The sequence below is a fragment of the Quercus suber genome, unplaced genomic scaffold (assembly GCF_002906115.3).
Source record: "Quercus suber isolate HL8 unplaced genomic scaffold, Cork oak 2.0 scaffold_26, whole genome shotgun sequence".
Taxonomy (NCBI): domain Eukaryota; kingdom Viridiplantae; phylum Streptophyta; class Magnoliopsida; order Fagales; family Fagaceae; genus Quercus; species Quercus suber.
In genome coordinates, this window is record NW_027069491.1 from 1,717,602 (window position 1) to 1,745,262 (window position 27,661).

At 34.9% G+C, this 27,661-nt stretch overlaps 1 protein-coding gene across 3 annotated transcripts; it reads left to right on the forward strand.

Annotated features, from left to right (window-relative positions):
- Window positions 1-1,907: 1,907 nt before the first annotated feature.
- LOC111999821 (alpha-mannosidase I MNS4) lies at window positions 1,908-21,082 on the forward strand. 3 transcript variants are annotated; one of them, XM_024031934.2, is made up of 17 exons: window positions 1,908-2,174; window positions 3,071-3,190; window positions 3,278-3,370; window positions 3,559-3,645; window positions 4,702-4,792; window positions 5,548-5,603; window positions 5,947-6,019; window positions 12,175-12,284; window positions 14,381-14,431; window positions 15,329-15,417; window positions 15,569-15,650; window positions 15,755-15,868; window positions 16,620-16,699; window positions 18,003-18,138; window positions 18,861-18,931; window positions 19,053-19,299; window positions 19,955-21,082. In XM_024031934.2, the coding sequence occupies exons 1-17, from the start codon at window positions 2,040-2,042 to the stop codon at window positions 20,159-20,161; spliced, it is 1,842 nt and encodes a 613-aa protein (XP_023887702.1). In that variant the 5' UTR covers window positions 1,908-2,039; the 3' UTR covers window positions 20,162-21,082. The 3 variants fall into 3 exon arrangements, 2 of the variants coding, with proteins under 2 accessions (XP_023887702.1, XP_065624518.1); XR_010626993.1 differs by lacking the exons at window positions 1,908-2,174; window positions 3,071-3,190; window positions 3,278-3,370; ... (2 more) ...; window positions 5,548-5,603; window positions 5,947-6,019 and adding exons at window positions 7,188-8,093; window positions 8,181-8,273; window positions 8,460-8,546; ... (1 more) ...; window positions 10,449-10,504; window positions 10,848-10,920 and having other exon boundaries at window positions 19,955-20,241; window positions 20,361-21,082; XM_065768446.1 differs by lacking the exons at window positions 1,908-2,174; window positions 3,071-3,190; window positions 3,278-3,370; ... (2 more) ...; window positions 5,548-5,603; window positions 5,947-6,019 and adding exons at window positions 7,188-8,093; window positions 8,181-8,273; window positions 8,460-8,546; ... (1 more) ...; window positions 10,449-10,504; window positions 10,848-10,920.
- The last annotated feature ends 6,579 nt before the right edge of the window (window positions 21,083-27,661 follow it).

Here is a 27,661-nt window from a genome sequence, read left to right on the forward strand (position 1 = left end):
ACCAAATGTGTAAGCGTGATTTTAAAAATTGTGATTTTAAAACGTACATTTTAAATTTATGTATCTTCAAAAACGTATTTTTTAAAACAACTTATCCAAATAGACACATAAATTTCAAATACGGAAGCTTACTAGTTTTGGGCATGAGCTTTGTGAAATTTTACTTCTTAGTTAGAAATTGAAAAGAAAAAGAAAAAGGAAACAAAGCATTGATCCGTGTGCAATTAGTACATGGCCCCAGCTTTGGTTCTTCCTATTTCAATATTCCATTTTTTTGGCCAAGTACATGTGGTTGTAGTTTACAATTTTGTGAAGCTATTTGTCCTCGTTACATATATAATAATACTGCAGGACTTAAAATCTTTGTGTGACCGTGCTAATTGTTGTGAAATTAGTGTCTCGATTGGATAAATTTTAAACTGGAAAGCTCCGGACTTTGTTATATCCGTTAGTAGCTTTGGTTTCTAATGGCCTGTTTGGATGTTTAAAAAAGGAGGGGGAGTAGAGTAGAGGGAGGGAGAGTAATCTAATTACCTTGTTTGGAAGTTTTTTAAGGAAGGAGTGGGAGGGGTTTGGAGGGGTTTCAACTCTCTCTAGCCCCCCATTTTTAATTCCCCCAAATTGGAGAGATTTGGAGGGAGAGTAAAGTACATAAACTATTAACCAAGTAAATTACCTAATTTACCCTTATTATATTAACAAAATTACACAAGGAGAAGGGCTAATTACTCCCTTCCCCCTTACTAATTTTAAAAACATCCAAATAAGGTGGGGGAGAATCATTTTTCTCTACTCTCCTCCCCACTACTCCCCTCCCCTCTACTCCCCTCTACTCTCCTCTCTCTCTAAACTTCCAAACAAGCCATAAGTTTAAACATCAAGGTAGTTGTTGTTGCTGCATGGCGCGGCGGGATTGGGACCACAAACGACAAGGCAATTTGAGGGAGATCCTCTTTCTCTCTATGTTGGTTTCTCTCACAAAAACTGAAACCCTCTCTCTCTCTCTCTCTGGTGAAAACTTAATTATTTTATGATCCACGTTTTTGTCATGTAAGTACGTTAGTTAATTTAAAAGGTGGACTTAGGAAAGTATCAATTTGACAAATGTGTGAACTTCATGAAGTAAATTGACTAAAATTAAAGTACCGAGAGGTGGGTAATGACCACTCCAAAATTTAGGGGTACTATGACAGTTTTTCGGTGCACAAACCCAATATAACTCTTTAAAGCAAAGATTCTCAACAAACTCCAACTTAGATTTGCTAATAGTGCGTGGACTTCCTTTTCGCACTATATTTAGTCAAACAAAAATATATGATCAAGCCCTACGGTTTAAAATTACTGTGCCAGTTTAACAATTAATTTTTTTTTTCATAAGCTGATTAAACAATTTTAAATAAGTGAGTGTTTTTTAGTGAAATGATGGACACATGACGTAATTTATCATGAAAACTATATAATTTCTCCAAGAGAAGGAGTAACAAATCCTACCGTTGTTGTTAATAAAAAAATTAAAAAAAAAAAACCTACAATTACTAATTTGTAACATATAAATTCATATCAATATTCTTGCATTAGCTCACATTTTGGAATATTAGATTTTAATTGAAAGCCAAAAATCTTATAACTCAACTAATTTTTCATAATATCTTCAATCTAAGATTTAAATTCTCCCATTATAACTATCAATTTTTTTAAAAACTAGGGGAACTTTCTCAGTTGTTGTGTTCAGACCTTATGGGTGTGTATTTTGATAGGCTGCGGCAAATTTTTTTTTTTAAAAAAAATGCAATATGATATTAAAAAAAAAAAAATCTTTGTTGATAATGAGCTAGAGTGGACACGTGCCCTTAACATAGTAAGAAACTGAGTAAAATTTTCCCACCCCATATGGCCTTATTATTCAACTCTAGAGATTTTTCACGTTTTACAAACAGGAATGTGCAAAAGCGCGCAGTAGAGAAAAGCAAAGCAAAACAAAAGCGTATGTCTTTGTTTGTTCAAAGTGACACAGTGAGAGAGAGAGAGAGAGAGAAGCAATGGAAGCTCCAAAACGGTGCTTTGAAATCCTCTTGCTGTTGTTGTTATTGGTCTCAGCCAATCCCAACGCTTTCTTACATAGAGCTCTCGCTGAGGGCGTCACTCCTGAGGAAGCCAAACAGCTCCGAGACGAGGTAACACCCCCCGATCATATTTCCCGTAATCCGAAAACCCGAATTTTTTTTTTTTTTTTTTTAAATTTAATTTGACCTGTTTCATTATCAGAATGCCATACTTAATGCTCTGATGCTCTCTCGGGCAAATGATCGAACAGTTGGTGGGTCGGTAATTCTTTATAAAGTTTAGCCCTGGGTCTGTTTGGTAATATGGATCAATTCATAAAATCCATATTGGGATTTCAAAATGAAGGGCTTGTTTGAGTGTTAAGCTTGTGATTCTTATAGGTTGATGTGTTACAATGAAATCAATTATGTATTTTGATATAAAAGCAATTGGAATTTGCAATTGTACACGTCGTTTTTGTTCGAAATTGAAGGAATGCGTTTATATGTAGATTTTTCTTTTTTGGGGCTCTGTTCATTATGCTTGGAATGGATTAACAGTTGAACATCTTTGTAAGAATTTTAAAAGAAAAGTGTGATCTTTAATATTGTACCATGAATTTTGCTGATAAAATTTGGAAAGATAGCTGAACATTAACTATGAATGTGGTTTTGATGATTTTGGATATTGTGTCAGGATATTATAACCTTTCAGTGTTTGTGTATATATATTGGGTTTGGAAGACAAAATGCCAGGGTTTTGTATGAATGGCTTAGAGTTCTTCATTTACTGGAAAAAAAAAAGGCTCCAAAATTTCCCGAGAGCATTTTCTTTGTATATTTTCCTCCATTTCATTAATGGAGTTTCTATTTAGTGTTAATTGGAAATAGTGTTGGATTTAAATCTTCGGAGAGATACGAGCACTTAGTTGGCAGGTAGTTGTTTATTAGCGTTAGGCTGATGATGCTATTTATATGATGCTTTGATCTACTAAACTGGGTGAGATACATTTCTCTCATAAATTCAGGTGCGTGGAATGTTCTACCATGCTTTTAATGGATATATGGAGCATGCTTTTCCTCTTGATGAATTAAGACCTCTCTCATGTGGAGGGGAAGATACACTAGGTGGTTATGCATTAACTTTGGTAAGATAATTTCTTCTTTTCCAATTTGATTGATATTTGAGTTCTTGTTTCTCTTACATGATGTTTGTCATCATGGCATTGTAACAGATTGATTCCTTAGACATGCTGGCTTTACTTGGTGACTGGGAACATTTTGCTTCCTCTGTTGAATGGATTGGTAAAAACCTTCAGTTTGATATAGTGAGTCTCTCTCTCTCTCTCTCTCTCATGTAACTTGATGTTTCAAACTTGCCTGTTGGGATTAGTTCTATATACATTCTACAATTTTGGCTTGAATTGGTTTGGTTGCTCAGTCAATCTACATATTCTTTGGTTAATATAAATTGAAGTTGAAATCTAACTTGGAGCTCTTTATATGGTTTTTGCAGAATAAGACAGTATCTGTGTTTGAGACTACTATCCGTGTTCTTGGAGGTTTACTCTCTGCTCATCTTATTGCGAGTGATTATGCTACGGTATAAGTTAAATATGTACCCAAATGGATACTTTTCCTTACGATTTTGTCATTCTAGGTAAAGCATTGAATATCCTTTTGATGTTGTCAGAAAAATAGCAATTTTTGAGCTGAAAGGACTCATGTGCCTTGTTCAATTATAAAGTTTTATGTGAATGCTATTTGAGTTAGCTCTAACTCAAATGACACTTCCTTCTCCCATAAGAATAAGTGGATGGTGAGGTTGTGGGTTGAATACCAGTTGGGTGCATATGTAACTTATCAATCATTTTTTCTTCCTTCGATGGGAGGTTGGCATTAAGTGATAACAAAAAACACCAAACGGTAATGATAAAAGGTTTTCTGAGATTGCTTAATTGAGAAAAGATTACGCAGAGGATTTGTTAGCAACCATTTTGCTGAAAAGGGGGTGATTCTAGCTTCAAAAGAACTCTACACTCTTGTTTTGGATTGTAATATGTATATGCTCCATTATAGCTGAAACATTTTCCAGTAAGCAAAGCTTGAATATTGTTTGTTAGACCTTCATAATAAGTTAGTGCTACATAATAAAGGCCTTGCTATACGGTTTTCTGATGCTTTTGATTTGTTGAGGGTGTTTGCTGAGGTACTGGATAGTAGCAATGACTCCTTGGTGTGACCTGAACTTGGAATTACTTATTCATCTGGGAGAAAGTTTAGAAAAAAATTGTACTTATCAGGAAAAAAAAGTCTAGAAAGATATTGTATATCTACTAAGTATGAAAGCATTTGTGTTGCACCCCTTTCTTGCCAATGAGCTTTAGCTTGAATGACACCTCCTTCCCTTTTAAGAGCAACAAGGTGGAGGATGAGGTTGTGGGTTGAGACTCACTGGGTGAGTGTGTAACTTAGCAATAAAAAAATAAGCAACAAAGTGTCCTCAGCAGTCTCCTTTACCTTGATGTTGTCATCAAGAGATACTTAGAAAAGATGTTTGATTTCTCTTTTAGCTTCTAGTTTTCATATGACAGGTGTTATGCTGTACACCATCATCTTAGTATCTTCATTGGATTATTCCCATATTATTTCTTTGCAGGGCATGAAAATCCCATCCTATGACAATCAGTTACTTAACTTAGCAGAGGATCTGGCCCGTAGATTGTTACCTGCATTTGAGACGCCTACAGGTATTGCTGCTGGATGATTTTAATTGATATGTGCAAGTTATTGCAGGCTGAATTTCACTATTTGTTATGTATTTTTAATCATTCGAATCCTTTGCTGGTTTATTTAAATAGAGTATTTATTTTACATCTATCTTGGGACTTGTGATTTTTATTTGATATGATATTACCACCATTTTGTGGAATATTATAATAAGAATGATTTTACTTAACCTGCACCAAGAGCCTTGTAGCTCAATTGGTTGTCACCTCCTAGTGTTTTCAACGGAGACATCCAAGATTCAAATCTCCCTTCCCTCTTGTAAATATTGAATTATCAGTGATAAAAAAAGAAAAAAGAAAAAAGAAAAAAAAAAGGAGAATGCTTTTACTTAACCTGTAAATATACCACTAAATTAGCATGACAGAATGCTTTATTTGACAAATGGCAGTATGTCTCTAGTTTTGATAGGAGGCTTAGAGGCATAGGTAGATCATAAATGAATGTTAATGGCTTGTTTCTAATCTCAAGTTTGATAGTTGAGGAGATTATACTTGACAATGATCAAGGGGGTGTATGCATCACTAGCTTTCTGGCTTGATGGAGCAATTTTTAGCTGCATACAGATTTAAGTATTTCTGTAATTTTTTGATGTTGTCTACTAAAGCATGATTGAGCATCAAGCACTTTGTTTCCAATTGTTGAAGTATGCCATTCACTTGTCCACGTATAAATACTCTATCGTTTCATGAACATATTCAGATACTATTTCTTGCAGGCATTCCATTTGGATCTGTCAACCTTTTGCATGGCGTTGATGAACATGAAAGCAAGGTAAAGCCTTTCCAAATTTTCTCCTTATGTATAAGTTTTTTTTCTCAGTTTTCCTGTGGCATTCTAGCATGAAAAGCAGCTAATATTATTGTAGGACTACACTACACATTGATTTCCAGTTTACTAATTCCTATTGTACCACACCTTCAGGATAAATTCTAACAGTGTGAGAGTGCATACCACATGTAACTTACATAGGACAATTCAAAATTTTAACCTTGAATTTACCACTTATTAACTATCTTCTGAACTGTTCATTTAGTTAATTATTTTTTCTGTCTCTTTAATCTCTATTTTGTAATATCTAGGTAGAGTGTTAACGTTCCACTTTTGGTTTGTTTAGATAACATCCACAGCCGGTGGTGGGACTTTGACCTTGGAATTTGGAGTGCTTAGCCGTTTGACGAATGATCCCAGTAAGTGCTACTACCATGTTTCATGGCATTATGTTCTATCAATCTAGCTTCTGAATGGAATCTGGCCTCCAGTTTGTTATGTGGGATGACATGCCGTTGGTACTCGCTAGTGTAGACAAAATGCAGCCTTCTAGCTTTTAGTGGACAAGTATATGTGAGAGGAAGTTGTTAATATTATACTAGCTTGGACTTTCTATATGGTCTTAATCTTGAAACTCCTCTTGGAAAAAATCTAGTTCAAATGGCACCTCCTCTTGTAAGGCAAAGTGGAGGATGAGGTTGTGGATTCAAGGCCCACAGGGTGCATGTGTAACTTATTAGTTAAAAAAAAGTCCGTACATCACAGGCAGCTGGTTTTTGTTTACCCTCAGTACTCTTGTTCACTCCATGCTGAAATATTTGCTCCCATGAAGTGTCATATGCTTTCCTGCTAGAGGCTAGGCTTTATGAGTAAGCCACTGCCTTGGTGGCTGGACCTCTATCTTCAAGAAAGTTTGACTCTAGGCAGCCATGATATTTTATTACTTTTATTAGGTATCAGGCAGGAAAACAGGTGAGATATTTCTAGTTCATTGAGGGAAAATAATACATTCTTCCATGTTGACCTAATGAATAAGTTTTGGGGTCATTACTCAAAATTTCTTCTCTTCTTTTTTAATCTTTTACTCCTCCAAGCAAAAAAAAAAAAAATATAAAATAAAATAAAGAGCATTGTTCTTTGCTGAATGAGGAAACAGGCTAGCAATTTTTAACTTAGATGAGTGAGCTGATCCCTTGGATTCAGATTTGAGCAAAACCCCAACAAACTGACTCATAGCAATATTATCTATGGCACATTGCCACACTTGGTTGTCAAGTAAGTCTTATATACTTGGGGCTTGCCCCAGCTATTTTACACTTATTTTCTTTAATCTCCTTGCTTGTCCTGGTTGTTGTGCACCTTCTGCTACATCTCTTTCAAGTTGTTGACCTACCATATGAAGGGTGGTTCTTCAAGTCTGACTACACTTGTGCTGCACAGGAATTTGTAATAGTTCCCTTTATATCTCTTCCTTGTTAGCTTGTCAGGCTAGATTCTCTAAATATGGTCTTGTATACCACATATTCACCACCCCCCCCAAAATTTAATTTGACCTGTTTCATTATCAGAATGCCATACTTAATGCTCTGATGCTCTCTCGGGCAAATGATCGAACAGTTGGTGGGTCGGTAATTCTTTATAAAGTTTAGCCCTGGGTCTGTTTGGTAATATGGATCAATTCATAAAATCCATATTGGGATTTCAAAATGAAGGGCTTGTTTGAGTGTTAAGCTTGTGATTCTTATAGGTTGATGTGTTACAATGAAATCAATTATGTATTTTGATATAAAAGCAATTGGAATTTGCAATTGTACACGTCGTTTTTGTTCGAAATTGAAGGAATGCGTTTATATGTAGATTTTTCTTTTTTGGGGCTCTGTTCATTATGCTTGGAATGGATTAACAGTTGAACATCTTTGTAAGAATTTTAAAAGAAAAGTGTGATCTTTAATATTGTACCATGAATTTTGCTGATAAAATTTGGAAAGATAGCTGAACATTAACTATGAATGTGGTTTTGATGATTTTGGATATTGTGTCAGGATATTATAACCTTTCAGTGTTTGTGTATATATATTGGGTTTGGAAGACAAAATGCCAGGGTTTTGTATGAATGGCTTAGAGTTCTTCATTTACTGGAAAAAAAAAAGGCTCCAAAATTTCCCGAGAGCATTTTCTTTGTATATTTTCCTCCATTTCATTAATGGAGTTTCTATTTAGTGTTAATTGGAAATAGTGTTGGATTTAAATCTTCGGAGAGATACGAGCACTTAGTTGGCAGGTAGTTGTTTATTAGCGTTAGGCTGATGATGCTATTTATATGATGCTTTGATCTACTAAACTGGGTGAGATACATTTCTCTCATAAATTCAGGTGCGTGGAATGTTCTACCATGCTTTTAATGGATATATGGAGCATGCTTTTCCTCTTGATGAATTAAGACCTCTCTCATGTGGAGGGGAAGATACACTAGGTGGTTATGCATTAACTTTGGTAAGATAATTTCTTCTTTTCCAATTTGATTGATATTTGAGTTCTTGTTTCTCTTACATGATGTTTGTCATCATGGCATTGTAACAGATTGATTCCTTAGACATGCTGGCTTTACTTGGTGACTGGGAACATTTTGCTTCCTCTGTTGAATGGATTGGTAAAAACCTTCAGTTTGATATAGTGAGTCTCTCTCTCTCTCTCTCTCATGTAACTTGATGTTTCAAACTTGCCTGTTGGGATTAGTTCTATATACATTCTACAATTTTGGCTTGAATTGGTTTGGTTGCTCAGTCAATCTACATATTCTTTGGTTAATATAAATTGAAGTTGAAATCTAACTTGGAGCTCTTTATATGGTTTTTGCAGAATAAGACAGTATCTGTGTTTGAGACTACTATCCGTGTTCTTGGAGGTTTACTCTCTGCTCATCTTATTGCGAGTGATTATGCTACGGTATAAGTTAAATATGTACCCAAATGGATACTTTTCCTTACGATTTTGTCATTCTAGGTAAAGCATTGAATATCCTTTTGATGTTGTCAGAAAAATAGCAATTTTTGAGCTGAAAGGACTCATGTGCCTTGTTCAATTATAAAGTTTTATGTGAATGCTATTTGAGTTAGCTCTAACTCAAATGACACTTCCTTCTCCCATAAGAATAAGTGGATGGTGAGGTTGTGGGTTGAATACCAGTTGGGTGCATATGTAACTTATCAATCATTTTTTCTTCCTTCGATGGGAGGTTGGCATTAAGTGATAACAAAAAACACCAAACGGTAATGATAAAAGGTTTTCTGAGATTGCTTAATTGAGAAAAGATTACGCAGAGGATTTGTTAGCAACCATTTTGCTGAAAAGGGGGTGATTCTAGCTTCAAAAGAACTCTACACTCTTGTTTTGGATTGTAATATGTATATGCTCCATTATAGCTGAAACATTTTCCAGTAAGCAAAGCTTGAATATTGTTTGTTAGACCTTCATAATAAGTTAGTGCTACATAATAAAGGCCTTGCTATACGGTTTTCTGATGCTTTTGATTTGTTGAGGGTGTTTGCTGAGGTACTGGATAGTAGCAATGACTCCTTGGTGTGACCTGAACTTGGAATTACTTATTCATCTGGGAGAAAGTTTAGAAAAAAATTGTACTTATCAGGAAAAAAAAGTCTAGAAAGATATTGTATATCTACTAAGTATGAAAGCATTTGTGTTGCACCCCTTTCTTGCCAATGAGCTTTAGCTTGAATGACACCTCCTTCCCTTTTAAGAGCAACAAGGTGGAGGATGAGGTTGTGGGTTGAGACTCACTGGGTGAGTGTGTAACTTAGCAATAAAAAAATAAGCAACAAAGTGTCCTCAGCAGTCTCCTTTACCTTGATGTTGTCATCAAGAGATACTTAGAAAAGATGTTTGATTTCTCTTTTAGCTTCTAGTTTTCATATGACAGGTGTTATGCTGTACACCATCATCTTAGTATCTTCATTGGATTATTCCCATATTATTTCTTTGCAGGGCATGAAAATCCCATCCTATGACAATCAGTTACTTAACTTAGCAGAGGATCTGGCCCGTAGATTGTTACCTGCATTTGAGACGCCTACAGGTATTGCTGCTGGATGATTTTAATTGATATGTGCAAGTTATTGCAGGCTGAATTTCACTATTTGTTATGTATTTTTAATCATTCGAATCCTTTGCTGGTTTATTTAAATAGAGTATTTATTTTACATCTATCTTGGGACTTGTGATTTTTATTTGATATGATATTACCACCATTTTGTGGAATATTATAATAAGAATGATTTTACTTAACCTGCACCAAGAGCCTTGTAGCTCAATTGGTTGTCACCTCCTAGTGTTTTCAACGGAGACATCCAAGATTCAAATCTCCCCTCCCTCTTGTAAATATTGAATTATCAGTGATAAAAAAAGAAAAAAGAAAAAAGAAAAAAAAAAGGAGAATGCTTTTACTTAACCTGTAAATATACCACTAAATTAGCATGACAGAATGCTTTATTTGACAAATGGCAGTATGTCTCTAGTTTTGATAGGAGGCTTAGAGGCATAGGTAGATCATAAATGAATGTTAATGGCTTGTTTCTAATCTCAAGTTTGATAGTTGAGGAGATTATACTTGACAATGATCAAGGGGGTGTATGCATCACTAGCTTTCTGGCTTGATGGAGCAATTTTTAGCTGCATACAGATTTAAGTATTTCTGTAATTTTTTGATGTTGTCTACTAAAGCATGATTGAGCATCAAGCACTTTGTTTCCAATTGTTGAAGTATGCCATTCACTTGTCCACGTATAAATACTCTATCGTTTCATGAACATATTCAGATACTATTTCTTGCAGGCATTCCATTTGGATCTGTCAACCTTTTGCATGGCGTTGATGAACATGAAAGCAAGGTAAAGCCTTTCCAAATTTTCTCCTTATGTATAAGTTTTTTTTCTCAGTTTTCCTGTGGCATTCTAGCATGAAAAGCAGCTAATATTATTGTAGGACTACACTACACATTGATTTCCAGTTTACTAATTCCTATTGTACCACACCTTCAGGATAAATTCTAACAGTGTGAGAGTGCATACCACATGTAACTTACATTGGACAATTCAAAATTTTAACCTTGAATTTACCACTTATTAACTATCTTCTGAACTGTTCATTTAGTTAATTATTTTTTCTGTCTCTTTAATCTCTATTTTGTAATATCTAGGTAGAGTGTTAACGTTCCACTTTTGGTTTGTTTAGATAACATCCACAGCCGGTGGTGGGACTTTGACCTTGGAATTTGGAGTGCTTAGCCGTTTGACGAATGATCCCAGTAAGTGCTACTACCATGTTTCATGGCATTATGTTCTATCAATCTAGCTTCTGAATGGAATCTGGCCTCCAGTTTGTTATGTGGGATGACATGCCGTTGGTACTCGCTAGTGTAGACAAAATGCAGCCTTCTAGCTTTTAGTGGACAAGTATATGTGAGAGGAAGTTGTTAATATTATACTAGCTTGGACTTTCTATATGGTCTTAATCTTGAAACTCCTCTTGGAAAAAATCTAGTTCAAATGGCACCTCCTCTTGTAAGGCAAAGTGGAGGATGAGGTTGTGGATTCAAGGCCCACAGGGTGCATGTGTAACTTATTAGTTAAAAAAAAGTCCGTACATCACAGGCAGCTGGTTTTTGTTTACCCTCAGTACTCTTGTTCACTCCATGCTGAAATATTTGCTCCCATGAAGTGTCATATGCTTTCCTGCTAGAGGCTAGGCTTTATGAGTAAGCCACTGCCTTGGTGGCTGGACCTCTATCTTCAAGAAAGTTTGACTCTAGGCAGCCATGATATTTTATTACTTTTATTAGGTATCAGGCAGGAAAACAGGTGAGATATTTCTAGTTCATTGAGGGAAAATAATACATTCTTCCATGTTGACCTAATGAATAAGTTTTGGGGTCATTACTCAAAATTTCTTCTCTTCTTTTTTAATCTTTTACTCCTCCAAGCAAAAAAAAAAAAAATATAAAATAAAATAAAGAGCATTGTTCTTTGCTGAATGAGGAAACAGGCTAGCAATTTTTAACTTAGATGAGTGAGCTGATCCCTTGGATTCAGATTTGAGCAAAACCCCAACAAACTGACTCATAGCAATATTATCTATGGCACATTGCCACACTTGGTTGTCAAGTAAGTCTTATATACTTGGGGCTTGCCCCAGCTATTTTACACTTATTTTCTTTAATCTCCTTGCTTGTCCTGGTTGTTGTGCACCTTCTGCTACATCTCTTTCAAGTTGTTGACCTACCATATGAAGGGTGGTTCTTCAAGTCTGACTACACTTGTGCTGCACAGGAATTTGTAATAGTTCCCTTTATATCTCTTCCTTGTTAGCTTGTCAGGCTAGATTCTCTAAATATGGTCTTGTATACCACATATTCACCACCCCCCCCCCCCCCCCCCCCCCCCCCCCCCACCCCCCTCCCCCTCCCCCCTTGCCTGCCCCATTTCTTTCTTTTAATTGTGGGGAAGGGATGAGGTTAATTTTCAAGAGCGTTGGCATAATGCCCAACTTCATTGAAATGCAGTTTTTGAACAAGTTACCAAGAATGCAGTTCGTGGACTTTGGGCGCGTCGTTCAAAGTTGAATTTAGTTGGTGCTCATATCAATGTTTTTACAGGTGAATGGACACAAAAGGTAACATTCTATTTTACATGATTTCAATGTGAGCGCCATGTTACAATGATTAACTGTATCAGTATCTAATACCTAAATTTTTCTTTTTCTTTTGTTAGATAAGATAACATTGTGATTTTTTATTAATAAATGATAAGTGAAAGTAAAATAAACTTCTTTAATGCTTAGTGTCTTTTTTTTTATTTTATTATTATTTATTTATTTATTTATTTATTTTTAAAACAATTGGTTATGGTCTGGATGGATGGTTGTAGTAGGCTAACGGCTAACATAAAAATTGTACTCCCATCTTATCAACAACATGCAACAGATTGTAGAATCTGTATGTGCGATTGTGGTGGGCTTATGGTTGTGAGAATTTGAAGATCTATTGTTTAGAACTTTAGAAAGAAGGATTAGAGTTCAAAGAATGACTAGTGTTTCGGTAGGGAAAGGGAAGGGTTTGACTCAGGGTTGCAAAAGGAGGAGAGAAGAAATTGCCATTAAATCTGCCCACAGGTTGTAAACATTAGTTTGAACAGTATGTATGAATAGTATGTGAATATTGCATATGAATAGTGACAATTTGCCAAAGAAGAACAAGAAACAAGAGAGAAAGAACACACTACGACTAACATACCTCAGTACTCTAAACACTCACAATTCCATTAATTAATTCCCTCATTATTACTATATTTTTGATAAGTAAGAATCATTTTATTGAAGAGACGCTGATGTACTAAAAAACATAGACTAAAGAATTATATACAAAATGTCGACAGCTCTAGAAACAATACAATATAATTTTTAGTCGTAAGCACCAAGTGCAGGACCACTTATATAAGGATCTAGTTAGGGTTGTCCAAGATCACCTGTGGACCCAACCCACCCGCCATTATGACCAACCTGCTTCGGAAACCGCCCGATCCGACTCCTGTGACGGGTCGGCGGCAGTTTCCGAAATACTGAACCCGATTCCAGCGGGTCCTTACATCTAAACCCGATTTCAACCGACCCGACTGATTCTACCACCAAAAGGCAGCCGATCTCCACCGTCTAAGGAATTTCTTAGTCAGAACTTGCCAGGTCCAGTGAGATCTCTTTGAGACCCGCCTAGATCCGGCGAGATCTCGCCAGACATGGCCGGTTTTAGGCCAGATTCGCCGAATTTCGGCCAGATCCACCAAATTTTCGGCTAGATTTGGCGAGTTTCGGCCATATCCAACTATGACTGAGGACCTGACCACCTTCCGGAAAATAACCGTCTGATCCGACCTGACTCTCTGACCGGTCAGCAGCGGGTTTGGAACTAAGGCACCTGACTTGGTTGGGTCAGTCATGGGTTGGGCACAAACCCGACCTAGACTGACCCATGGCCACCCTTAGATCTAGTGTAGGTTGCTAACAATTGGCCCCTCATACTTTCCATATCTATAGAAGTGTGCCGATTCCTCTCCCTCCGTATGGTCCACATCAAACATAATGGAACAATATTCCAAATATCTGACGAGTGTTTACAAACCCAATTTCTCCAATCAAACATAATATCAAACCCACTGAATTCCAAAGTATCTAAAAACAAAGCTCCATAAATCAAAAGCAGCAGTGCAATGTTTTATGGTGCTTTCCAGATATAAACTTAGTTGATTTCGCTGGATTTGATAATCTCAACCTAATGATACTGGATAGTTGATGTTTTTCTGGAATTGGAGGCTTATGATGAAGAGTTTTAGAACTTATTGTACCTAATGATGGAAGATGACATTACATTTCCAAAGAGCCTTTTAGCAACTTACTGGCAGTCTGGCAGGCTGAGTGGCCAAATCTTTTCAATTTGTAGTTCTATTTACTTGTGCACACATGGTTTAAAACCATAAAAGTTTATGTAAATATCTATGTACTTAGAAATGCAGAGATGTGTGATATGTCAGTAGGATCCATAATAGTTGAAATATTTTTCACCTTCTGTGGTCTATTTGAATTAGTTTAAAACATCTCCAGCCAGCCTGCTTGCTAACTTATTTTTCACATCCATTAAATTCCATGTTCTATGAAAAGAAACATATTTTTTTCTTCCCAATTTTAAGTAAAATTATATTTCTTTGCTGCTTTTTCAGGATGCTGGAATAGGAACTAGTATTGACTCCTTCTATGAGTACCTCCTAAAGGTTAGTAAACATGATTTGGAGTGCTGAATCCTCCTTGGGCTCTTTGATATCCATGTAATACTTCGAAATGAGCTTAGTTCTATTAATTGATGCTTGGTGCCTTCTTTATGTCATGAGGCTAACTTCTTGTAGAATATAAATGTGTGTGGTAAAAGCACAAAATAGTGCTTTGGGGCTAGAGGGAAGACTACAGATATAGTTATTTCATATGCTGTCACAATAGATATGTTTGTTTTACAAGAAACTAATTGGAGTCTTGTGACAAAGTGTTGGTGGGAGGTTCAGGGTAGCATTTGGTAAATTGCTTTTCTTTTGAACAGCAAGCTGATCAAGTAGTGCGGTGTGTTTTTTTTGCAGAGTGTTTGTTTTAGTACTCTTGAAAAGGGTGTACAGTGAGTCATGGTGGTTTTCAGGAGTTTAAGGTAGAAGAATCATGTCTATTAGCCGGGAGATAGAAAAACTTGTTTTTATTTTAGTTTTTATGCCTTTGTTTGAGAAATTTGTTTACTGTACTTTCTTCTGCTTTCATTTCAAGTTCAATTTATTTTCTTCTACTGACAGGAAGAGAAATGAGTTTAAATAACTATGGATGCTTATAGATCATTTCTATCTTCTTTTAACTTGATTTCTTCTCCTGAATATTGCATTTGATTCATTCTATAGTCAATATCATTATGCTTCTGAAGCATAAACCATGATTTTGTGAAATAAAGTCGGTATTTAACGGTGCCAGCCTTCTTATGCACTAATATCAGCTCTGTATAGAGATGTTGATGCATATGACATGTCTGTAAAAATAGCAAAACACACACATGATGCTAAAGCTTGTTTTAGTGGTGAATTTGGGTTGTTATGTTTCTTTTCAGTTCTTGTTTACCTTTCATGAAAACTTTTCAGGCTTATTTATTATTTGGAGACGAGGAGTATTTGTTCATTTTCCAAGAAGCTTATGCGGCTGCTATGCACTATCTTTACAATGATCCTTGGTAAAAGCTTGTGGCTATTATGTGCCACTATGTAAATATACATATCCTTGCCTTTCTTTTATCATTTGTTTTCCATGTTCTTATTGGGATTCATCTGTATTCCAATTGGTTATTTATTGATTTATCTGTGTGTGCGTATACGTCTGTGCAGGTATGTGGAAGTCAATATGGATTCTGCTGCTATTGTCTGGCCATTGTTTAACAGTTTGCAGGCGTTCTGGCCAGGCCTTCAGGTTTTCAGTCTATTTTCATTCTGTCTTCCATGTAATATGAAGGAGTCATATGAATTATTGAAACTTTTGTGGTTTGGAGTAATTTGTATTAATGATATTGAAAGGTTTTAGCTGGGGACATCGATCCTGCAATTCGAACGCACAAAGCCTTCTTTAGTGTATGGAAAAGATATGGTTTCACTCCGGAGGGTTTTAATCTTGCTACTCTCAGTGTTCAGGTACCTTAATTATCATTATCTGAACCCTGAGACAATTGCATTCAAACTTAAGCTACTTGTAGGGTAATTTGCTAGAATTGTTGGTGTCTTAAGGATTTAATGTACCCAAATGAATCCCATATGCCATTTTGGTGCATTAGTTCTTTTAAGGATAATGTTTAGACCACTCATCAATATCTATGTATTGTTTATGAAGGGTTTGGCAGGTTAGAATATTTAAGTGCACGCCCCCTTACACAAGCCAGCACGAACTTGAATTTGTTTGAGCATCTTGCTTTGTTTTGATCTGTGGAATATAAATTGCAGGGAAATTCATAGAAACCCTTAGGTGAAACGCAGAGTTTACGTTAGACTGTTCAATGGCTGCCAATTGATTTTTGAACAAGCCCTAGGTGAAATGCAGAGTTTTATCAATAGTTTCCCATTTTTCTTTGCTCTGTTACTACCCTAAATAACAGAGATGGATGGAGCAAAAAAACTGAAAACTGTTGACTTTAATTAACAAGATTAAAAACATTAGACCTAATCTGAAATAAATATATATTCTTAGGCTTTTTATGTAATTCCCCCATTTTTTATATTCTATAAATTCTTGGCCTTCAGTTGATTTCTTTATCAGTAAATGATGTGCTCCTTATATACTAGATTTATTATGCATTTAAAGCACTAGTATTTATATAACATATCTACGTTGGTTTTATCATTACACTAGTGTTCAAATTTCTTTTTTTGCTATATTTTTTTTTTCCAGCAAGGGCAAAAAAGTTATCCACTGCGTCCAGAGTTAATAGAGAGCACATATTGGCTCTATAAAGCAACCAGAGATCCCAGGTCTGCTATGATCCTCTCAAATTTTTCTGGTGCCTTTTAGCCTTCTCACTCAACTCAACTAAACTTTAATTCTAATTGGGGTTGTCTCTCTTCAACTACTAGTGTTGGCCACCTGTAATGAAAATTTGAAAATAATCCATTCATAAAAAGTGACTAAATTTTAAGCTAGCTGTCAACTTATGGAAAATGTCCTCCTTTCTCCTTTCTTGGAGCCTTTATTTTATTTATTTATTTATTTATTTTTTTAACTTTTTCCTTACAATCCCAAATAGAGGGATAAACTTTTTCTGTGATGTCTTCCGCCCCCACCCCTCTTCCCCCTTTTTTGGGTGTGTTTTGTGGTGTGCTTCCCTTTGTGGGGTTTGCGCTGAATAATCTGAATATTTTTTGAAAGCTAATTTGGAAAGAATATTTAAATCAAAGAAAAATTCTTTTACACCTCAAATTGGTTTCATTAGGATTTCATAAAAAGTAGGATACTACTTTACAAGGACTAGTTGCTGAGGTGGGAGGAAGAAGCCAATAGAGCAATCACTGAATTTGGCGTTACCCAACTTACTCTGAATAAATAGAAAAGCAAATTCCAATGCTCCCACACCATAAAATTATGTAAGAGAAGCTGATCCACGGATTCCCTATTGGATTTATACGTGCAGAATTTTTTCAGAGCTACAGTCCATATAAAAAGGAAACTCTAGGTGGAGCTCTCACTTTCCAAATGCTCCTCCATGGGAAGAGGCAACACCCTCATCCCCTAAACTAAACACCCTGTAATAGCTTTTGACTTGAAATTGTCTTAATGTTATGAGATATAAATTCGGGCGACATCGCAATATAGATTTTTGGAGACTTGTACTGCATTGCTTGATGTGGTGTATATTGAGTGAAAGAAATGCTAGATGCTTTGAGGGATGCGAATGGTCTTTGCTAGAGATTAAGTCTTTTTTCTTACATACTCTCCTTGCCTGGAGTTTGGCTTTGTCGCATTGTTCTTGTTTTTCCCTTCTTATTTTACTTGATCATTGTAATTTTGGTTCTTGATTTTTGCCCCCACAGTACATCCCCAATGTACTTGGGTTGGCTATTTTTTTCTTAATAAAATTTTTCGTTATCTATCAAAAAAGAAAAAGAAAAAAAGGTATACATTCCAAAACATAGATCTTAGTGTTCCCGGTAACTGTAGTTTAACAACTCCACTCTTGTTGATGTACTTTTTTTTTTTTTTTTTTTCGATAGGTTTGATGTACATATATGCACTTCCCTTCTTTGCAACTGAAACCATGTTTAAGGTTTTTCTTTGTAGATATCTTGATGTTGGGAGGGACATGGTTGCTAGCTTGCAGTATGGGGCCCGATGCCCTTGTGGATACTGTCATATATCAGATGTAGAGTTTCACAAGCAGGAAGATCACATGGAGAGCTTTTTCCTAGCTGAGACTGTAAGAGCAAATTTATTCTTTTTGGCACCCTGCTGTCTTAAAAAGATCATAATTGTCTAATGGATCTGGAAACACCTATCCTCTATAGATGGTAGTCATGAGTGGTTTATGTAGGAATTCAGAGTATTTTTCAAAAGTTTCTTGTTTGGTAGATCCACTAAGCTTAATTACCTTTGAGGATTTGTTCTTTCCATCGACTATGGGGGAAAATGAGATTTGGTGCATAAAGAAAGAACATAAATTGGAAGGTTAAATTTACGAAGCTAGATGAAATACAGTTGAATGTGAGGATACTGTTGATCAGACACTTAATGGGTGATTTTGGCCCTGATGGAGGGCCACTTGGACAAAGGCTACAACTCAACCTGGTTGCATTGTGTTGGTGGGTCCTAACCAAGCAACTAATACATACAACTGGACAAATCAAAATTTGAGTCCTAATATGGCCTTCCTGTGTCAAAATTAAGTGCTAATTTCTCATCCTTAGATTATTTTGTTTGAACTTGAAGGGTGGTCCATTTTTTTAAAACGTACCTCATGTGCTCAGGGAACAGTCTATTTACTGCACTACCTAAAATTCCATGTCCTAGTGTTTAACTTGTGCCCTATGTAAAATTTGTAAATGCATTCATTTTTATTTATTTTTTATTATTTTTTAAGTATGTATCTGTGATCTTCTATGATTTCTGTGGTGTCTTATTAATCGTTTGTAACATAATTAGGTTAAATACTTGTGGCTTCTTTTTGATTTGGCTGTTGGTCCAGATAACCTCGTTGAAAATGGGCCATACAAGTAAGTGCTTTGTGCTTTCTAAATAATGATCCTTTAAGGCAGGGAACTTATTCTCATGAAAGTGAGGCACCTTTATTATTTTTATTTCTTCCTTAAGTTCTGAAAATTTCTCCATAAACAGATACATCTTTAGCACTGAAGGCCACTTATTGCCCGCAACCCCTCAGATATCCCTGTTGCGTGAACATTGTTCATATATTGGGGCTTTTTGTAAAAGTTCTGATTATAATCAGGAATCTCGTACATCAGACATTGCCACTGATCCTCATGAAGCTAATGGTAGTGGATCCAATGAAGGTCAAGTTCATTCTAGATTTTCTTCATCCTCCACTTTTTTCGAGTCAACGCTCACATCAGGGTTGGTAAAGGTCAGTTGTTTTCTATAGTTTCACTAATTTTTCTAAAACTTAGAATGGTAATTTGCTCTTGCAACTGGTGGATTAGTGGTAAATATGCTTGTTCTCCTCCCTGAATGCTTGGGTTTGGATTTTACTACAGACCGGCTGTGGAGATGATCCCTAGCTCTATGAGGTCAATTGGGGGTATATCCTTGTTAGGGGTGCCTTCTTGGGGCCAATGGTAGTGGGTGCTGCCACCACCTCCTTCCTTTTAACTTGGAAGAGAGGAGAGAGGAGGGGGCGAAGGGGGTAGGATAGGGGGTAATTTAGAAACAGCTTATAGATAGACAATGTGCTAACTTAATAAATGTACAACTGGAATACAGTGCAATGGAAAATCTTATTAAACAGGATATGTTTATAGTATTTGGTATTGTATGTGCAAACATGGTGAATGTTGATCACTTGTTGCTGCATTGTCCAATAGCAAGGGAGTAATGGGTGTTTGTGTTTGTAAACTTTTGGAGTGCAGTTGGTGATGCTGAAGATGGTGGATGGAGAGAGAGAATGCAGTGGCATATAGAAATTAGTGTGCATAAGCCATATGCAAAAGCTTCTTTTATTTTACATGTAATTAGGGTGTCATTCTCTACATTAATTATTAATAAGTTTATCATTCCTGCAGGGATTTTGCCCTGGACTTTCTCATGGACAGAAGTTTGGGATAACATACTTGGAGCCCGTTGATACAACTAACCAGTATGAGTCTGCAAACAAAAGAGAACCAAATATGTTGCAGAGCCACTCAATGGTGGTGGTCCCAGACCAAGGTTCTGATTACTCACATTCTAACAATGACAATGACCATGACAATTTACAGGAAAACCAGTAGGATCTGAGAATGAGCCGCCTCATCCATATCGAATATGAGGAAGGCATTTTGGGGTGTTAATGGAACTCTTGGAAATCAAGGTAATTGGTTGGAGCATGACCCTGAATCATTTGGATATCAGCCTTCTACATCCTGCTTGCTATTTTGCTATGAGATGGCATGAACTTTAAATGGATCTGACATGTTAAAACTTTTTCAGGCTAATTGGATGCCTAGAACAAGTGGGGTTCTCTTTGTGTTGTATGTAAATTATGATCATAGGTCTGAGCTATTCGGCAGTTGTTAATAGAATGAGCATAGAGCTTGAGGATAGAAATACAAGTAGGTCTGTCTGATATGTTGCTGGTTATCTGCTCCTGGAAGTGAGACTTGATCACTGGAATTTGATCAGCTTTATGCCCATATGGCAAAATGGAGCTGAATTTTTTATGTCCTTTTTTCTTTATTGCGGGTATCAAAGATTAATTGTGGTGGAGGGCTCATCAGCCTAGGGGTGGATGGTGCAAATATGGGACGAACACAGCTCAAAAGTTGCTAGAAGGGGGCCAACATTTTAACCGTCGAATTTGTTTATTTCAACAGTCATTGATGGGTTGGTGGCCATAGCTTGAACTCAAGCGTTTCCTGCTAAGACTCAGTCTAGAAAATCAATATTTTCATTTGGAACATTGTCACCCATGAAATTATTTGATTATGCCATTCTTCTAAAGGCCCTCGGTGGATGAAGATTCAGAGTTCATTGTTGCTTATTTATTTATATTTTTTTATAAATTTAATGAAGATTAATTTTTTTTTCTTCCTACAAAATTTTTTGTTTTTTCTTCGTGTATCATCTTTTCCTTAGATCATTTAAGTAGCTGTGAATTGATAAACTTAGTGTATGTTTGGATAGTGATGAAATTATTTTGTAAGTTGTGTCTAGCATTTTTGTGTGGGTCTCGTGCACTGTTTACAGGACCTGTAAGTATGGATTTTAGTAAAACTAACTTTAAAATTGGGTCTCACGATACTATTCACACATTTAAAAATTATTTTATTATAGTGTTTTCAGTTTTCAACAATAAGTGGTATCCAAATACATTCTTAATCTAATTTTGGATGAGTTTGGTTTAGCTTTTTGAAATTGTGCTTTTTGAAAAAATGATGATTTTAAAAAGTGCAGTATAAAATTAAGTTTTGTTAAAAAGCAAAATATTTGGCTAACATTTATCAAAATTGTAGTTTGAGGTGTAAATTACCAAAAAGGAAAATATATGGATAAGGCATTTGTATTTTTGAATAATATGATTGTGATTGGATTTGTGTACTTTACACTTGTAAGCAATATTGTCAAGTTTATATGACGTGAAACTTATTTGTTATGGGCACTTAAAAAATTGATGTGAGCATTTTGAAAATTGATTTGAACCTTAGGGCAAGCCATGATTTAGAGCTCAATATTGTACTTAGTCCTTAGTAAGGGACGGTGGTCATACTGTAGTTAGTCCTTAGTAAGGGATGATTGTCATAGTCCTAGAAAATGAATAATGCACTTTTGGTAACTCCTTATTAAGGGAGTAAACTATTAAGGATCCGAAAAGGGAGCTCCTTATCAAAAGGGGTTCCAAAAAGGAGCTCCATTTTCAGATCCTCAATAGTATACTCCCTTGCTAAAGAACTACCAGAAGTGCACTATCCCATTTCTAGGATTGTTCCATGCTGATGACTAGCTACAATATAACCACTCCTTGCTAAGGACTAAGTACAATACTGAAATTTAAATCATGACTTAGCATAGAGTTCAAAATCAATTTTCAAAGTGTTTACAACAAATAAGTTTCACACCATATATTCATATAAACTTGAAAATATCATTTACAAGTGTAAAATACACCAATCCAATCATATCAATATATATATATAAAAGTAGAGACCTCGTGTGGGAAAATATGATATTTTGCCATGTGGCACTCTCTTTGACAAAGAATTTGTTCACATAAATTCTTTCCTCAAGTGCCATGTCAGAGATAAAAACTAATTAAAATTCAAAATATAACTCTCATAAAAAAAATATTCAAAAGATAAAAACTCTTTGTTTTCTTAGATTCATTGTATCAAGACATTTCTCGAGTGCCACATTATAGATAAAGACTAATTAAAATTTAAAATATAAGGACTCTTTATTTTCTTGAGTTCATCGTTCCAAGACTTTTCTCTCTCTCACAAAGTACAAAACTTTTCGTGTTTTCAATCACCATTTTAGTCTTTCATCTTCATGCCATAGGTTAGGTGCTTTTTTATTTTGTTTTAGCCCTCACAATTTCTTGGTTTCTTTATCATTTTTTTTTAACTACTATTTAGTGTGGTATTGGAATCCTTGACCAAAGAAGTAAAAAAACAATGATTATTTTGAAGTTTTCTTTGTTGTGAATCAAGATTATCTCAACTTTAGTTGCAACCTCAAGTTTAGTTGCAGCTATTTAGGAATAGTGTGAAACAATGTACAAATCACAATCATATTGCTCGTTCTCTCCGTCATAGCTACTATTAGGTAGTTCTTCACATAATTTTTATGTTCTTTCTCATGCATCTTTCACGTATAATACTTATCCACCTATATTTTTTTGATTACTTTTGTTAGTGCTATAAATTATAGTTGCTATGGTTTGTTAGGATTAGTTTCAAAAGATTTAATTTGTTGTTACGGTTTTAATATACGATTGTAAGTTAATTAGCATGCTTTACTTCTCTATATAAAAACAAAGCTCATGTGTAAAATTAATAATACAAGATTAGTTCTCCCATTTTTAGCTTATACTTTTCTTGAATTTTAGCATTCTCTTTGTTTGTTTGTTTGTTTGTTTTTTTTTTTTTTATTGTTTTTTTTAATTTTTTTTAAGGATATAAAAGCCATATTAGAGGCGATTAAATATTGATAAATGGAAGTATATTTACCTATATTTTCTTTTTTTGATTACGTTATCTTTATGTTGGTACACAAATAATTTTGTTTCATTTAGATTACGAACAAAGTGTTTGAGATTGGGGTCTTGGGATTTGGTGGTGAGAATGAAGTGGTTGAGGAAGTGTTTGGTTTTAGAAATAAAGTCTACCTTTTATCTAGATGTTATTTTATTATTTTAACTTTATATTCAACATTAATTAAATATAAACAAAAAAATTATAAAATCATTATTTCTTAATATAATTCCATTCAATCATACGCCAAAATTTAAAATTTATTTTTTTTAATCTCAAATCTATAATTGATTTTAGATTTAATTCTGCAATAATTTCCCTTTCAAATTATAATATTTAGGAGTCCCTTAAAAATTTTTTTTTTTTTTTTTTTTTTTTTTTTTTTTTTTTTTTTTTTTTTTTTTGTGGCTTGCTATCTGGGTTATTAGAGGAGAATGGTTATTAGATAAGAAGAGAAAGGCAGTGGAGCAAACACAAGCCAAGAAGTGAAAACGTTTTTCAAATCCACAATGATTACAAGGTTGCCCATGACTCATTCCCCGATAGGTTTTTGCCCCCCAAAAAAATTGTTGGTTATTTTTCACATTTTGCTATGAGAAATGCTTGCTTTTATGATTATAGGTATATGATGTTTTATGCACACACTTGGTCCCAAACACATTATATCAATAAAAGAAGTTTAAGATATTATAAAACTATAGATTTACAACTGAAAATGATGTTATATCTCTTTTCTTCTTTTTATTTTTTATTTTCAGTATAATGTTAATTTATGGAGTACGCTACACAATGATTGCTCTCTATCAATAGACCTTAACACACTTATATATACATGACATATAATAGAATAAAAGAAAGATTAAATCTATTTTTCAATATCTTTCCCATGCATCGCACGCGATAGCGACTAGTTTTTCGTATAAAAAAAACCACTATCAAATTTAAATCTAACATAAAATCTACTAACTACATAAAAAGAGTGAATGCTCTATGAACAGTAACTTTCGTTTGGTCAAGTTTTTGTCCGTTTGTAGAGGGCTCTCTCTCTCTCTCTCTCTCTCTCTCTCTCTCTCTCTCTCTCTCTCTAATATTTCCACTTTGAAGTTTCATTAATCATAATTTGGTTCCATTTTTGCCTAATCCCATGTCATTCTCTCTATTTTTTAACAACGGGAAAAACTGGACTAATGATACATACACCAGAGACAAAACCAATTTTATCTCAATTGTTGTTTTTGTTTCCGGTAATGGTGGTGGTGGTGTGGTTGGTCATGGGGTTTGTAATCTTCCTCTTTTTTTATTTTTTTGGTTTAAACAAATTTTTTAGAAGTGCTAATTTGTTATATTCGATTTGTAGCCACCAAACTGAGCTATTTGATTCAAAAGTAGGGACTAATCTTTTCGGTATCATCCTCACAAAGGTAAGGTATGCTTTGTGTTTTTGGTAAAAATGTTAGGTCTTTGAATATATATATATATATATATTTGTAAATATTTGATATATTGATTCTAGGCATAACATGGTCAGTGATCTGTAATCAAATTAATTGTCACTCAAATTAATCTCTTTTCTTCTTGTTTAATTCATTATCATCATGGGTTTTGGATTTCATCTCATCTTTCTTCTTTCTAAAAATGCGCTTTTGTCACTCTCTCTTATTTAACTCTATATTTCTGTTATTCTGGAATGTTAGTTTCTTAGTTCTTGGAATTTTGGGAGGATGATCAATTTTGTTCTTTTATTATTTATTTTAAGCTTAGTTTGGCTGTTGATCTAATCTTTATATATGTGTGTGTGTATATATATATCATATTTTTTAAATCTCTTATATTTTAAATGAGAAATCTTACACTATGTGATCTGAACTTCGGAAGCATATTTGTATATTAAATCGGTGTGTATGGCTAAATTTTTTACCCCATCTATGAATATTAATTTTGAACAACATCATCAAAATTTTGTTAAGATGTTTCATACCTAATTTCTTTGCCTTTTCGTTTGTGAGATTTTTGAGTTGCTAATTCCAATTCTTATCTTAGTTCTTTTTTACAAATTTGGCTTGGAAAATTATTTGCATTAAATCAAGTTAGCATAACTAAAAAGAGCTTGACCAAACCGAAGTGCCAATTTATCTAAATTATCAAAGATCAGATTCTATTAATCTAGGCAAACACTAACCATGGCAGAATAGGTTCAATCATATCTCATCTCTCTTTCCCCCTAATGTATATTCTGATTCCAAGGCTGTTTTTTGTGGTTATGCTTTTAAAATCACCATTTATGTACATTGCAGATGGAGAAGGTGTTCTTGATTCTACCCAAAGTATTCCTCATGTAAGATTTCACATTTTCGTTCGAATATAGTTATATCCATGCTTCTTTTCTTTGCTTTGAAAATGTTGCATGTGTGCCTTTTGAGATGAGAATAGTTAAGAGCAAGATTTGGATTTGTTTTCTTTTAATATTCTGGCATTGTCTAATTTAGCCAATTGTGTATAATTATATGAGTTGAGTATGCATTTTATGCTGAGTATACCATTTGATCAAATATGAAATATGTTTGTATTCGAAATATGGATTCAGTTATGAAAGTTGTCTGTGCAAATTCTTATTTGGCCGAGTTCATCGAGTTTCCAATAGTCTGGTTTTCTAAAAAATTATATATGCTCGTTGCATTTACCAAGAAACGTTATATTACAAGTGTGATGCTCCAATTTGATTGACTGTGTGATATGCGTGTGTGATGAGTTTCACATTGGATATTTACTGGGTTGAACTGGGCTTTATTAACAATTACAAGGAACCTCAATTGTGACTAGTCCTTTTGAGGTATAACACTTTTTCTTGAGTCGTTACATATGGTATCAGAGCTGACCCGGTAACCCCATGTGGGCTTGGAGACACTACTTCACAAAGTGGGCCCTAATGAGGACATTAGGGATTTAAGTGGGGGAGATTGTGATGCCACAATCTAATTGATTGTGTGATGTGTGTGGGTGTGTGATGAGTCTCACATCGGGTATTTACTGGGTTGAACTGAACTTTATTAACAACTACAAGGAATCTCAATTGTGACTAGTCCTTTGGAGGTATATCACTTTTCCTTGGGTCGTTACATATGGTATCAGAGTTGATTCGGTAATCCCATGTGGGCTTGGAGACACTACCCCACAAAGTGGGCCCTAATAAGGACGTTAGGGATTTAAGCGGGGGAGATTGTGATGCCACAATTTGATTGATTGTGTGATCTGTATTTACTGTATTGAACTGAGCTTTATTAACAATTATAAGGAATCTCAATTGTGACTAGTTCTTTTGAGGTATAACGTAGATGTGACTAGCGTTTTTTCTTGGGTCGTTACATATGGTAGTCGGCTTAGTAACCCCATGTAGACTTGGAGACATTACCTCACAAAGTGGGCCCTAATGAGGACGTTGGGGATTTAAGTGGGGGGAGATTGTGATACCCTAATTTGATTGATTATATGATGTGTGTGGGTGTGTAATGAGTCTCACATCAGGTATTTACTAGGTTAAATTGGGCTTTATTAACAATTACAAGGAACCTCAATTATGATTAGTCCCTTTGAGGTATAGCGCAGATGTGGTTAGTGCTTTTCTTTGGGTCATTACAACAAGGCATAATGCTAAGGAGAAAGTTATTTTGTTGCATATGAACTATGGTCGTTTTTAGAGAAATGATTGAAAGACTCTCAAAATTAGTCAACTATCCATAAGGATTAGGGTCTAGATTGTCTATGTCATGAAGCTTGTTTACTTATTGAAGCAATTTTAAAGGCCGTTGCTAATTTCCATTATTCTAGTAAAATTCATGATGGACTTAGATATCATGAGAATTATTTGATATAATATGATATTGAGAAGAATGTCAAAGTTTTACTGATTCACGACAAAATGGATGATAGTATATTTGGAATGGGGAAAATGGGTTTCACATATAATTTTTGGCCAAACTCTTAAAAAGTGTGATTGTAGAAAATTACCTAGAAGATTTCAAGTGGTTATGCAATTCGATTACTAATTGTCATGGGAGCAATTATTGGATACATATTATCAAACATCCTTCCCTCTGGAATTATAGTAAGAGAATTGCTTTTATTGTGCGGGTTAGGATGTTGCTTTTGAACTCTTAGTTATATATTGTTACTGTCATTTCCAATGAACTCAAGTTTTTGGATGGACTTTTTGAGGATTGGCAATCAAAAATTCCTTTTGAGACTCCCTATACAGACTTTCTCTATACTGATGGTTGTGGAATTTACTTCAATGAACCAGTTTGTGGAACATTAATAGAAAAGCTCCTTTGATATGTTAGAAATTTCATGATTCATTTAAAGAAGAATTTGAATGATCTAGATCTAGCTAGTGACAAGTCTCTGCCACATCAAATTTATGAGAATGAAGAATATAATGAGCTCATGCTTTCCAAGTTTTTTGGAGATGTGATAGTGTACTTGTTTCGTACCATTTGAAACAAGTACACAATTAGGTCTCCAAAAAACTTGGAAAGCATGAGCTCA

Coding starts and splice junctions, on each gene's coding strand:
- LOC111999821 (XM_024031934.2), top strand. CDS start 2,040: ATGGAAGCTCCAAAACGGTGCTTTGAAATCCTCTTGCTGTTGTTGTTA. Junction 3,191..3,277: donor GTGGTTATGCATTAACTTTG/GTAAGATAATTT, acceptor GCATTGTAACAG/ATTGATTCCTTAGACATGCT. Junction 15,418..15,568: donor TATCTTTACAATGATCCTTG/GTAAAAGCTTGT, acceptor ACGTCTGTGCAG/GTATGTGGAAGTCAATATGG.